Genomic DNA, 13,516 nt, shown 5'->3' on the forward strand with positions numbered 1-13,516 from the left:
GATAAAGTAATCCTTCTACCCCCCCAAAAAAAAATTCTGGCACCCCAATGGTGGAACAAGCTCCCTCACGACGCCAGGACAGCGGAGTCACTCACCACCTTCCGGAGACATTTGAAACCCCACCTCTTTAAGGAATACCTGGGATAGGATAAAGTAATCCTTCTACCCCCCCCCAAAAAAAAATTCTGGCACCCCAATGGTGGAACAAGCTCCCTCACGACGCCAGGACAGCGGAGTCACTCACCACCTTCCGGAGACATTTGAAACCCCACCTCTTTAAGGAATACCTGGGATAGGATAAAGTAATCCTTCTACCCCCCCCCAAAAAAAAATTCTGGCACCCCAATGGTGGAACAAGCTCCCTCACGACGCCAGGACAGCGGAGTCACTCACCACCTTCCGGAGACATTTGAAACCCCACCTCTTTAAGGAATACCTGGGATAGGATAAAGTAATCCTTCTACCCCCCAAAAAAAAAAATTCTGGCACCCCAATGGTGGAACAAGCTCCCTCACGACGCCAGGACAGCGGAGTCACTCACCACCTTCCGGAGACATTTGAAACCCCACCTCTTTAAGGAATACCTGGGATAGGATAAAGTAATCCTTCTACCCCCCCCAAAAAAAAAATTCTGGCACCCCAATGGTGGAACAAGCTCCCTCACGACGCCAGGACAGCGGAGTCACTCACCACCTTCCGGAGACATTTGAAACCCCACCTCTTTAAGGAATACCTGGGATAGGATAAAGTAATCCTTCTACCCCCCCCCCAAATTACAATAAAATAAAAAATAAAAAATGTATAAAGTGGTTATCCCACTGGCTATAGGGTGAATGCACCAATTTGTAAGTCGCTCTGGATAAGAGCGTCTGCTAAATGACGTAAATGTAAATGTAAATGTAATCATTTTTGTCTTTTAGGATATTTTATTTTCATCCCGCACAATAGGTGGCGGCAATACAACTTTTGGATGTAATCCGCCGTAAAACCCCAACAAAGAAGAAGAAAGCCGGAGCTTGTGACGTCTATGAAAACATTGGCAAAATGGCAGCGACCATGAGCAACGTGGATGAAATTCGGGATAGAGTGATATTAGGTGAATTTGATGTAAAAAATGTAAGTGATTGAAGAACAAATAAGTGGAGGTGCTGTCTATGCCCAGAATTTGTGGGCAGGTATTCTTGGAATAAACGGGTGGGCATGTTTGCTAGCTAATAACATCATTATGTGCAGCTAACGCGTTAGTTAGTTAACGTTAGCTAGTACAGTAGAAAATACAACGCTGTTCTCACACAACATTGTCATGAAAAATATTTACTGTATTTGATAGGTTCATACAACCGATTACCCTGGCAATTATCCAGGCTACGATGACACATGGAGCTTGCAGAAATTCCAAAAGGTAAACTAACTATTATCATGTTGGCCTGATTTTACATTCAAATCTGTTGCGTGGAATGCCCATATATACACATTACAATATAATATATATATTGCAGAATTTCAGAATCGACGTGGTGCAAATGGATGAGACTTCTCTGGAGTTCGACATGGTGGGCATAGATGCAGCTATCGCCAATGCCTTTCGACGGATATTACTCGCAGAGGTAGCTACTACTCAGATAGCATCCAGCCAATGAAAACAGCATACGAGGTGTTCTCCGTGTTTGATGTTTTTAGATGGCAGAGAACAAAATAACATCTATTAATCCGCCCTTCTAGGTCCCCACTATGGCTGTCGAGAAGGTGTTTATTTACAACAACACATCCATAATTCAGGATGAGATCCTTGCCCACAGGCTGGGCTTGATCCCTATCAAGGCTGACCCACGATTGTTTGAGTACAGAAACGCAGGTACGTTTATGCTGCTTACCTTGCCTGTCCCCACTGACAATGGCCATACAAAGTTCCAAGACTTGTCATGTAGAGGGTCACCACCAGCTACATCAGTTTTGTTTGTACAAGTTTAAGGAATTTGTGCTTTTCTCAGGGGACGAGGAAGGCACAGAAATCGACACAATTCAACTTCAACTGAAGATCAAATGCACCAGGAACCCCAGAGCCACCAAAGACTCTGCTGACCCCCGGGAACTTTACCTGAACCACATGGGTAGGTAAGGCCGTGGACATTCTTGTGTCCAAGAATTTTGGAATGGGAGTCATCCGTTGCCGGATTAATGACAATGGAGATGTATGTCCGACAAAAAAAACACAAATGGTATATATTTTCACATATGCAACTAGCATGAAAAAGTATAGTAGAGATGAGTTGTACTTTTGACAGGAAAAAATTGTCAATCATGTACGTCATATACGATTTGATATGTGTTCATGTGTCTAAGTGTGGCCACGGCCTTAAGAGAAGCTGAGCATAATTTCCTCATAACTTCAGATTCAGTGTTTAATAGTCACATGTGCAGGGTTGCAGGTGTGTTTGCAGGGTACAGTGAAAATCTTAGGCTCCGAGCTCCAGTATGCAGGACTAAGTGAAATAAATTATTGAAAATGGTAATAAACGTTACATGAACTTGTACATTAAACAGTCCCTCCAGGATTCCGCAATCCTGCAACTGCAACATATTTCCGCATTAAACAGTCAAATCAATGCAATATTATAGCATAAAACTGACCATTCAATGCAGAACAAAAAGAGGGCTCGCAATTTCAAACAATCACCTCACATTTACCGCATAATATGTTCAATCAAGCCAAACGTCAACAAACTTTTTCCCTCGTCACTGCATTTTCGTGACAAATTGGACAATATCATTGCATATTGCCATGCAAAATGTCAGAATTGCCTCAGCAAAGTCAATAATTTTTGCCTGCAAATATCACAAAAAATCCCTGCCAAATCCTGGAGGAACTGATTAAAAATGTCTGCCATCCTAACAAAGTCTGCAGTTTTATACATATTCTCATTTAAAGTAAGTGAATAATTGAACTTTTTCTAGTCTGTGCAGAGGTGCCCCTTTAACCTGTAATGTCTTTGATTTTTCCTCAGTGTACTCCAAGGACATGAAGTGGGTCCCTATTGGGAACCAAGCTGATGTGTTTGCAGATATCAACATCGGTCCAGTACATGGGGACATCCTTCTGGCACAGCTCCGGCCTGGACAGGAGCTGGATATAGTCATGCACTGTGTGAAAGGCATTGGTGAGAGGACTTTCTCTGCAAAATGTGATAATGTCTGCACAATGGCAATCTCAGACTACAGTTTAACCTAAAGCTTTCTCAAGCCCTGTAACCAGTGAAGTAGTGGTAAAAATAAATAACAGGTGGGTGATTGCTGTCCGTGGTGAATAAAGTTATGCTCCCTATATTTTAAATGCATTTCTTCGCAAGAGATGGGTAAATGCTCGTGCAAAATAAAAAAGCGTTTACGTTAATATACCCTCGCTACACCGTTGCCTGTAACTACAGCTCTCTGTCATATCTTGTTGAAATGAGTGATAGCTCTCTTTCCTGTTCTGATGGCGCAATCCTATGCTCTATCTTTCCAGGTCAAGACCACGCCAAGTTTTCACCTGTGGCTACAGCCAGTTACAGACTCCTTCCTGAGATCACACTAATGGAAACAGTGGAGGGGGAGAAAGCGGAGAGACTAAAACGCTGCTTCTCCCCTGGAGTTATTGAGGTGGAGAACAATGGGGGTAAAACAGTAGCTATAACATTTTGAAGCATTATGTCAGGATGGCGGAGGGGTTTATGGTACTGAGTTCAGGTCGCAGTCTTCAGACAACAACCTTTATGGGTGGCAGGTAGCCTAGCGGTTAGAGCGTTGGGCCAGGGACTGAAAGGTCGCTAGTTCGAATCCTAGAGCCAACAACGTGAAAAATCTGTCTATATGCCCTTGAGCAAACCCTGATTGCTCTAGGGTTGCCGGTTGCCGTGACCCAACACTGAGGTTGTCTCAGGGGGAGTTGGGATATGCTAAAAAAAAAATATATATATATTTCACACGAGTATAGTACACACTTGTACATGTGTGAAACAGTACTTCTACTGTAGCTATTTATGATCCATGTAGCTTATAATTTTCCTTCTGTCCCAGGAAAGGTTGTTGCCAAGTTGGTGAACAGTCGCTTAGATACCTGCAGTAGGGAGGTTCTCCGACATGACGACCTCAAGAACACTGTGAAGCTTGCAAGAGTGCGGGACCATTTCATCTGTATGTACCCAGTGAATTTAGAAATCACTGTTTGCAGCTTGGCAAATTTGTGAAATGTACAGTAAACATGTCTTGTATTACATAGCCCATAACTATTGTTGCACTGTAGAAGCGAATTGTTTGTTTTTCCTCAGGGATTCTTTTACTTTGTTTGTGTAGTATAGTTTGGCATTCTGTGCATGAGCACCCATCAATCCTGTGTTTCCTCTTTCCCATAAAGTTTCTGTAGAATCCACTGGCATCCTGGCACCTGATGTCCTGGTCACAGAGGCCATCAAAGTTCTCATGACCAAGTGTCGAAGATTCCTCACTGAGCTCGACTCCACGGAGATGGAATAAGAGCAATTAAGTTGGACCAAATGTAAATACTCAATACAGGGGTTAGACATGTCTTGAGCCTGTGTGCAACATGCTTTGGACCAGGAATGGGCAACTCCAGTCCTTTGGGCCTGATTGGTGTCACTTTTGTCCCAGCCCCAGCTAACACCTGACTCCAATAATCAACTAATTTACATTTACATCATTTAGCAGACGCTCTTATCCAGAGCGACTTACAAATTGGTGCATTCAATTTATGATAGCAAGTGGGACAACCACTTTTTTTCTTCTTCTTTTTTTTGTGGGGGGGGGGGGGTAGAAGGATTGCTTTATACTATTCCAGGTATTCCTTAAAGAGGTAGGGTTTCAAGTGTGTCCGGAAGGTGGTCAGTGACTCCGCTGTCCTGGTGTCGTGGGGGAGCTTGTTCCACCATTGGGGTGCCAGAGCAGCAAATAGCTTTGACTGGGCTGATCGGGAACTGTGCTTCTGTAGAGGTAAGGGAGCTAGCAGGCCAGAGGTGGATGAACATAGTGCCCTCGTTTGGGTGTAGGGTCTGATCAGAGCCTGAAGGTAAGGAGGTGCCGTTCCCCTCACAGCTCCGTAGGCAAGCACCATGGTCTTGTAGTAGATGCGAGCCTCAACTGGAAGCCAGTGGAGTGTGCGGAGGAGCGGGGTGACATGAGAGAACTTGGGAAGGTCGAACACCAGACGGGCTGCGGCATTCTGGATAAGTTGTAATGATATTCAGTTCAGAATGCAATTCGTTTAATCAGCTGTGTTTGCTAGGGATGGGGGGGAAAGTGTGACACCATTCCGCCCCCAGGACTGGAGTTGCCCGTCCCTGCTTTGGACAATAGAATACAACACCAGTTGGAATTAAAGCACACCGTGGTAATGCTGAGGATGCTTTATTTTTATTACCATCCTAGATTAACTTGAGTTTGGATTCCTTTGTCAAAATATGTACCCAGCATGAGATGGTTTGTCTTCCCCAAAAAGGGTTGTGCCACTTATGTAGTATATTTTGTATTCTAATTAATGCTTATGTCTCTTGCAAATCCTTATGGCTCATTCATGTCATTAGCCCATTTTGTAGAGTTGTGCCTGAATTCCATCCTTTTAGGTAAAACCATTACAATAAAACATGTTTTTAGTATTTACTGAATGAAGAGGGTTTTTATAACTCAATGGCAGTTCTCACTTGCAAGTGGCAACTGTCAAACATATAGTACACAGCAAGGTGCAGTTATGTTTTGTGTACTGTATAGACTTGTGAGACAAAAGTAAAGCATATTACATTTTACTCTAGATACTGATGATGTTGCAAAGTCTGTGTGTACTTTCTATCCCACCTCAGTCCTATTCCACAGTGCGTACATTATTTGAAGGTATCAAGAAATGGTATGCATGGGGCCCGGTTTCCCAAAACACCACCCAGAGAGAACGTTCGCTAAGTGCGTTGTTTCTGATAGAATCGAAAGAAATGAATCGCTGCTCTCGGATTAGCGTTCTCCCTTTCCAATCTTACCTTAACATTAGAATTATTCTAATACGGACGACGGATCAGCTCCTAGAGAGATGTCACCTGTGGCTACAAGTATTGAGGCGGCTTATTCTAATGCGTACCCTATAATAATGCACTAAAGATTTGGCACATTGCGCGCACATGAAATATATTGAGGCAAATTAGACAGCGTACAGATAGATAAAACAATTGAATTAACATGACATTTAGTTCACTATCATTCAAATATATAGCTATATGTAGTATATACTGTATTTATCTTTCAACAGTCATCTCGGTTTTCATTTGAAGCGTCTATCATTCGCTTGTTATGCAAAGAAATTGGCATCTTTGTATTTGGAAGGGCCAACGATGTTAGGCTACATATTAAATATGTGGTCCTCTGTAGCTCAATTGGTAGAGCATGGCGCTTGTAACGCCAGGGTAGTGGTTTCGATACCCGGGACCACCCATACGTAAAAATGTATGCACACATGACTGTAAGTCGCTTTGGATAAAAACGTCTGCTAAATGGCATATTATTATTATTATTATTATTATTATTATTATTATAAATATGTTGAGACAAATTAACCTACTGACAGTAGCCTACAAGTATAAACATAACTTAATTGATTGAACATGAAATGTATTTCAATATGATTAAAATAGGCATATAGACTACTGTATTTATATTTTAATGCAGTCATCTTGGTTTTAATTTGAAGCATTTTTTATACGTCGCCGGTTTGTATAAATTGAAAGACACTGGCATCTTTTTATTTAGTACTCAACTTTGTTCTGAAGTTATCAGCGTTCACAGAGAGGCGGATAAACCATGTGATTCTATGTTTAGCGGAGATCTGTATTAAGTGGTGCGGGAGGGCAAAAAAGCATCGAACGACGTGGTTCTATGATCGTGGTCTTGAGGCAGGCGTAATTACGAGCGTTTTCAAGTGCAACGTTAATAACAGCTCGGAGATTTAACGATGAATTTAGCCTTAAAATGCTTTTGGGAAACCAGGCCCAGGGCTGGATACAGCTCTTTGTACGGACGAATACAGCGACATAGTCTGCTCTTGCTTTCTTTGCTCAAGTTAATTGAAATGGTTGTGTACACTCTTGCAATACTTTCTTCGACCACAGTTCAGAGATAGAACGTTCCCTATAAAACGTCATTTCCCCTATCCGTAGCAAATGAAGATGGCGGCCGTTGTAGAAGGAGTAGAGCGAGGTTTTGAAGCCGTGGATTGCGACTCGGCGTTACCGAGATTGTCTACACCACCTCCCGATCAACCACACCAGAACAACCCGCTATTAGGACTTCCCATTGTGGCGATTGAGACGATTTTCAATTTCCTGGCTTACGACGAAATCAGCCTTATACGCTTGGTGAGAGTGAACAAAAACAAACCACGAAGCAAATGGCAATGCGGCGTCTGGCTAATCTAGTTGTTGCTAGCTAAATTATCTATGTCAGAGACGGTATTGGCTATGTAGCTAGTGTGAGTAGCAAGTGAGGTCATTAACTAGCTAATAAGTTCCTTCCCTAGTTAAGTCGTAACATGCATTGATTCACTGCTTATATGTTTTGAAAAAAGTTGAATCTTTCCACACTCTGAATGGTAATATGGTGCCGAACTATATCACGTGCTAAGATAAGTTTATTTGCATCAGCTTTGTCAACAACCCACCTGTTCCATTCCATTTCAAGGTTGCTATAGCGAGCTAGTAGGGGCCTGTCCTGGGTGGAACTCGTGGAAAACGAGTCAAATTTATACTGTTTTATGGGTATAATATTGTTTGTCTAATAAACGGTATTGGTATTTATTTTCTAGCTATCTAAATATGTTAACGTTACCTTGCTAGCACTAGTATGTTTTCTTTAGATTTAGCAAAAACTGGGAAAGTGTATTCTGTATGACCACAGTAACTTTAGTTAACTACACATTTAGAAATTGGCATATTCCCGCTATCCCGAATGAATCAAGTATGTCCTTTCATTTACTTGCATCATCTGAAAGTGGTGCAAGAGACCAATTGAACGTTTTGAATTCACGTTCAAGGAATTCAATGTGATATCGAAATAGTATATTTTCCAGGGATACCAGAGAACTCGAGGGAGGTTTTGTAGTTATATCTGTGTGGGGGAGTAGGCTCTTTTTCAGCTCCACACTTTTGATCTGGCCACTTTGTTTGCGCATCACAGGCTGTAAGTGTCATGCAGGGTTATGGAGGTGTTGTAAAATACATTAATCCCAATAGAAGCTCAACCATACCTTCCCACCCCTGTTCTTTTCCCAGGTATGCAAGCGCATGGACATGATCTGTCAGCGCATACTGAACCAAGGCTTCCTCAAGGTGGAGCGCTACCACAGCCTTTGCCAGAGGCAGGTCAAAGCCCAGCTGCCAAGGTCAGTATCAACACCCTTGGAGGGAGGCAATTCTATAGTATATGACATGTGACTGGTATGCTATTTGAATACAGGTGTTTTTTGCTAGGCCTAGGTCCTGACGCAAATCAATGAGTTAAAATAGGCCTACTGCATCCAGGCAATGAAGCCAGAAGTGCTGACTGGTTTGAGCTTTGTAGGAACCACAGATTGGTATAAAGCACATTTGTGAAATCTGTAATTTTTATCCAGGCCTGTGTTTTCCTCTCCTGGTAACAAGTGTGGATTCATTGTGGGTAATAAAATAAAATACACTGAACAAATATATAAACTCAACATGTTTCATGAGCTGAAATAAAACATTCCAGAAATGTTCCATATGCACAAAAAACATATTTCTCAAATTTTGTGCACAAATTTGTTTACATCCATGTTAGTAAACATTTCTCCTTAGCCAAAATAATCCATCCACCTGACAGGTGTGGGGGGGTGTACTGATGAGTATTTCTGTCTGTAATAAAGTCATGCTGTGTTTATATTTTTGTTCAGTATAGTTTGAGATGTCAACCTATGAATGATTAGCCTACTCACCCCATTGTCGTCAGCAGCACCAGTGTATTACAGAAGTGACTATCTCAGGCCTCGACGCTATGAAACACATTCACTATACTTTTTTTGTATTGCTTCACCTCGTTATTTTATTCCAAATCACTCCATCTTCACTGTTTTGATGATCCATGGAAAGTGATCATTGACTCATAAATGTTACTTGGAATATAAATGTGGTCCTCTGTAGCTCAGCTGGTAGAGCACGGCGCTTGTAACGCCAAGGTAGTGGGTTCGAACCCTGGGACCACCCATACACAAATGTATGCACGCATGACTGTAAGTCGCTTTGGATAAAAGCGTCTGCTAAATGGCATATTATTATTTATAAAGATATCAGTGTCTTGTCCAGTGTATATTTAGTGAGTTTTTGTTTTGTTTTGGCAGGCGGGAGTCCGAGCGGAGGAACCACTCACTGGCCCGTCATGCTGACATCCTGGCTGCTGTAGAAACGCGCCTCTCCTTACTCAACATGACCTTCATGAAATATGTGGACTCAAATCTCTGCTGCTTCATCCCTGGCAAGGTACCTAGCTACATCCTCTGTAACCTACTAGTCACTACCTACCTGGCACACATCTGTACAATATATGCCAACTAGTAGAAGGAAATGTCAGGTTCAATTTAAGTTATTTTGTGTTTTTTTTTATCGTCAACTAATTTTAGAGCTCCTATTTGGCAACAAGATGGCACTCTTGCTCTTAGATCAAATCAAACTTTATTTGCCACATGTGCCGAATACAACAGGTGTAGACATTACCGTGAAATGCTTACTTACAGCCCTTAATCAACAATGCATTTATTTTTTAATAAAAGTAAAATAAAACAACAACAAAAAAGAGCAGAAATAAAATAACAGTAGGGAGGCTATATACAGGGGGGTACCGGTGCAGAGTCAATGTGCGGGGGCACCAGGTAGTTGAGGTAATATGTACATGTGGGTAGAGTTAAAGTGACTATGCATAAATAATTAAGAGTAGCAGCAGCGTAAAAAGATGGGGTGGGGGGGGCAGTGCAAGTAGTCCGAGTAGCCATGATTAGCTGTTCAGGAGTCTTATGGCTTGGGGGTAGAAGCTGTTGAGAAGCGTTTTGGACCTAGACTTGGCGCTCCGGTACCGCTTGCCGTGCGGTAGCAGAAAGACCAGTCTATGACTAGGGTGGCTGGAGAAATTGACAATTTTGAGGGCCTTCCTCTGACATCGCCTGGTATAGAGGTCCTGGATGGCAGGAAGCTTGGCCCCAGTGATGTACTGGGCCGTACGCACTACCTTCTGTAGTGCCTTGCAGTCGGAGGCCGAGCAGTTGCCATACCAGGCGGTGATGCAACCAGTCAGGATGCTCTCGATGGTGCAGCTGTAGAATTTTTTTGAGAATCTGAGGACCCATGCCAAATCTTTTCAGTCTCCTGACGGGGAATAGGCTTTGTCGTGCCCTCTTCACGACTGTCTTTGTGTGTTTGGACCATGATAGTTCGTTGGTGATGTGGACACCAAGGAACTTGAAGCTCTCAACCTGTTCCACTACAGCCCTGTCGATGAGAATGGGGGCGTGCTCAGTCCTCTTTTTTTTTTCCTGTAGTCCACAATCATCTCCTTTGTCTTGGTCACGTTGAGGGAGAGGTTGTTATCCTGGCACCACACGGCCAGGTCTCTGACCTCCTCCCTATAGGCTGTCTCATCGTTGTCGGTGATCAGGCCTACCACTGTTGTGTCGTCGGCGAACTTAATGATGGTGTTGGAGTCGTGCCTGGCCATGCAGTCATGGGTGAACAGGGAGTACAGGAGGGGACTGAGCACGCACCCCTGAGGGGCCCTCGTGTTGAGGATCAGCGTGGCAGATGTGTTGTTACCTACCCTTACCACCTGGGGGCGGCCCGTCAGGAAGTCCAGGATCCAGTTGCAGAAAAAGGTGTTTAGTCCCATGATCCTTAGCTTAGTGATGAGCTTTGAGGGCACTATGGTGTTGAACGCTGAGCTGTAGTCAATGAATAGCATTCTCACGTAGGTGTTCCTCTTGTCCAGGTGGGAAAGGGCAGTGTGGAGTGCAATAGAGATTGCATCATCTGTGGATCTGTTGGAGCGGTATGCAAATTGGAGTGGGTCTAGGGTTTCTGGGATAATGGTGTTGATGTGAGCCATGACCAGCCTTTCAAAGCACTTCATGGCTATAGATGTCAGTGCTACAGCTTGGTAGTCATTTAGACAGGTTATCTTAGTGTCCTTGGGCACGGGGACTATGGTGGTCTGCGTGAAACATGTTGGTATTACAGACTCAGTCAGGGACATGTTGAAAATGTCAGTGAAGTTGGTCAGCACATGCTCGGAGTACACGTCCTGGTATTCCGTCTGGCCCTGCTGCCTTGTGAATGTTGACCTGCTTAAAAGTCTTACTCACATCGGCTACGGAGAGCGTGATCACACAGTCATCTGGAACAGCTGGTGCTCTCATGCATGCTTCAGTGTTGCTTGCCTCGAAGGGAGCATAGAAGTGGTTTAGCTCGTCTGGTAGGCTTGTGTCACTGGGCAGCTCGCGGCTGTGCTTCCCTTTGTAGTCTGTAATAGTTTTCAAGCCCTGCCACATCCGACGAGCGTCGGAGCCAGTGTAGTACGATTCAATCTTAGTCCTGTATTGACTCTTTGCCTGTTTGATGGTTCTTCGAACAGGCAAAGAGTCAATACAGGACTAAGATTGAATCAGACTACACCGGCTATGACGGATTGACGATAGTTTAGGAAAATAATCTAGTCTTGATAAATGATGAAAGCAGAATCACAATTTTAAGTATTCTAATTAAGTGGAAGACCAGTTCATCCCAATATGATGATACTAGCTACTTCTTCAAACTTGCAAAGTCTTGGCTTTAACAACATAACGCACACATTCTTAACATTCTCAGCCAAAGGATACAATTTATCCTAAGCCTAAGGTTCCCAGCATGTGACTGTCTTTCCCTAAGGTGATTGATGAGATCTACCGTGTGCTGCGATATGTGAACTCTACACGCGCTCCCCAGCGGGCTCACGAGGTGCTGCAGGAGCTGCGGGACATCTCTTCCATGGCCATGGAGTACTTTGATGAAAAGATTGTCCCCATCCTGAAGAAGAGGCTTCCCGGGGCCGACCTGTCAGGGCGCCTCATCGGATCTGCCCCAGGTAATGGACAACTACACTGACCTTTTATGGCCAATAAAGGTCCTGTAATGTACAAACGCCCATGTAACTTATTATGAATAAAATTAACATGACTATCTTCTTTATTGTTCAACTTGGCTACCCATTTAAAGATTGTACCTAAGATCATCACCCTCCCCATTCTCTCTGCCTACCCCAGTGGCCGGCCCCTCCACCTCCCTGACCACCATGTCCCTGCTGGCCAAGAACACGCCGTCGCGCTCTGAGATGACCAAGGTACAGCAGCAGATGAAGGTGAACGGGGTGTCCATGACTGCACTGCGGCGGGAGATGCAGGAGGTGCGCGTCAAGCAGCTGGAGCAGCAGAAGCAGCTGCAGGACCAGGAGCAGAAGCTGCTGGAGCAGACGCAGGTTATCGGGGAGCAGAATGCCCGGCTGGCTGAGCTGGAGCACAAGCTCAGGGAACTGATGGACAGTGCGGTGGGGGGAGGGGCCAGGCCAGCCGTAGCCTCCACCTCCTCGGCTTCTTCCTCAACAGGCTCAGCTGCTGTCGCCACGTCACCCAGCAACATGGCCACAGCGGTGGAGTCACAGGGCAGCCCGCCCCTGAAACGCACCAGGAAGAGCTCAGACCTGCGTCAGTCCAAACGCCTGCGCAGCAAGAAATAGGACACTCAATGTTTTTAGTTTTTGGGGGTTCAGTCTGATTGGACCTCCCATGTCCTGTGACATAATTTCAATTCTTATTGTTTGGAATGTATTTAAGAGAGGGGGGGGGGGGGTCATGGTAAGGAGTCACTGTTTCCCTGGCATTGTATCCCCCTTGTCATTGCCCTCTCAAATTCACACAAACTACACCATGGACATGTTTATGCTGATTAGACCAGCATATTTGGGCAAGAGTGCTGGTAGTCTCCACAGTTTAACCACTGACTCTAAAGCCACTAAGAATTTGCACATTAGTTGAAGAGGCGAGGGTTATGTTAAAGTCTAAAACACTCTATTTGTGTTCACTCTTGCTTGTCTATCAACAAAAGTCAATCCACATTAGGGTTTCGGCTCCTAGTCGGGAGAGAGTCCTTGCGGTGAAGACGAGAAGTACGGAGTATACACATACACACAGACTTTTATCTATGTAAAGTCCTGTGTAGCTCAGTTGGTAGAGCATGGCGTTTGCAACGCCAGGGTTTTGGGTTCGATTCCCACGGGGGGCCAGTATGAAAATGTATGCACTCACTAACTGTAAGTCGCTCTGGAAAAGAGCGTCTGCTAAATGACTAAAATGTAATGTAAAATGTAAGTAATGAGAGCTTTCTAATGTGCGTTGCATAACCACTGAAGAGGTGGACTTTGGGTGGGGAAAAATGCATTGGAAATATTGGCTAGATGA

General features: G+C 44.1%; 2 protein-coding genes across 4 annotated transcripts; both read left to right on the plus strand.

Moving 5' to 3' along the window:
• Positions 1-999: 999 nt before the first annotated feature.
• LOC121553409 (DNA-directed RNA polymerases I and III subunit RPAC1-like) lies at positions 1,000-4,671 on the plus strand. Of its 3 annotated transcripts, none has more exons than XM_041866487.2 (9): positions 1,000-1,116; positions 1,331-1,402; positions 1,500-1,607; positions 1,723-1,855; positions 1,992-2,111; positions 3,006-3,158; positions 3,506-3,655; positions 4,057-4,173; positions 4,394-4,671. In XM_041866487.2, the coding sequence occupies exons 1-9, from the start codon at positions 1,045-1,047 to the stop codon at positions 4,510-4,512; spliced, it is 1,044 nt and encodes a 347-aa protein (XP_041722421.1). In that variant the 5' UTR covers positions 1,000-1,044; the 3' UTR covers positions 4,513-4,671. The 3 variants fall into 3 exon arrangements, with proteins under 3 accessions (XP_041722421.1, XP_041722423.1, XP_041722422.1); XM_041866489.1 differs by having other exon boundaries at positions 1,056-1,096; XM_041866488.1 differs by having other exon boundaries at positions 1,104-1,194.
• Positions 4,672-7,194: 2,523 nt separating this feature from the next.
• Positions 7,195-13,307, plus strand: LOC121553343 (F-box only protein 28-like). The gene is made up of 5 exons (XM_041866382.2): positions 7,195-7,388; positions 8,301-8,410; positions 9,383-9,521; positions 11,952-12,147; positions 12,326-13,307. The coding sequence occupies exons 1-5, from the start codon at positions 7,200-7,202 to the stop codon at positions 12,793-12,795; spliced, it is 1,104 nt and encodes a 367-aa protein (XP_041722316.1). The 5' UTR covers positions 7,195-7,199; the 3' UTR covers positions 12,796-13,307.
• Positions 13,308-13,516: the final 209 nt, after the last annotated feature.

This window comes from Coregonus clupeaformis, chromosome 37, assembly GCF_020615455.1.
Source record: "Coregonus clupeaformis isolate EN_2021a chromosome 37, ASM2061545v1, whole genome shotgun sequence".
NCBI classification, from domain to species: domain Eukaryota; kingdom Metazoa; phylum Chordata; class Actinopteri; order Salmoniformes; family Salmonidae; genus Coregonus; species Coregonus clupeaformis.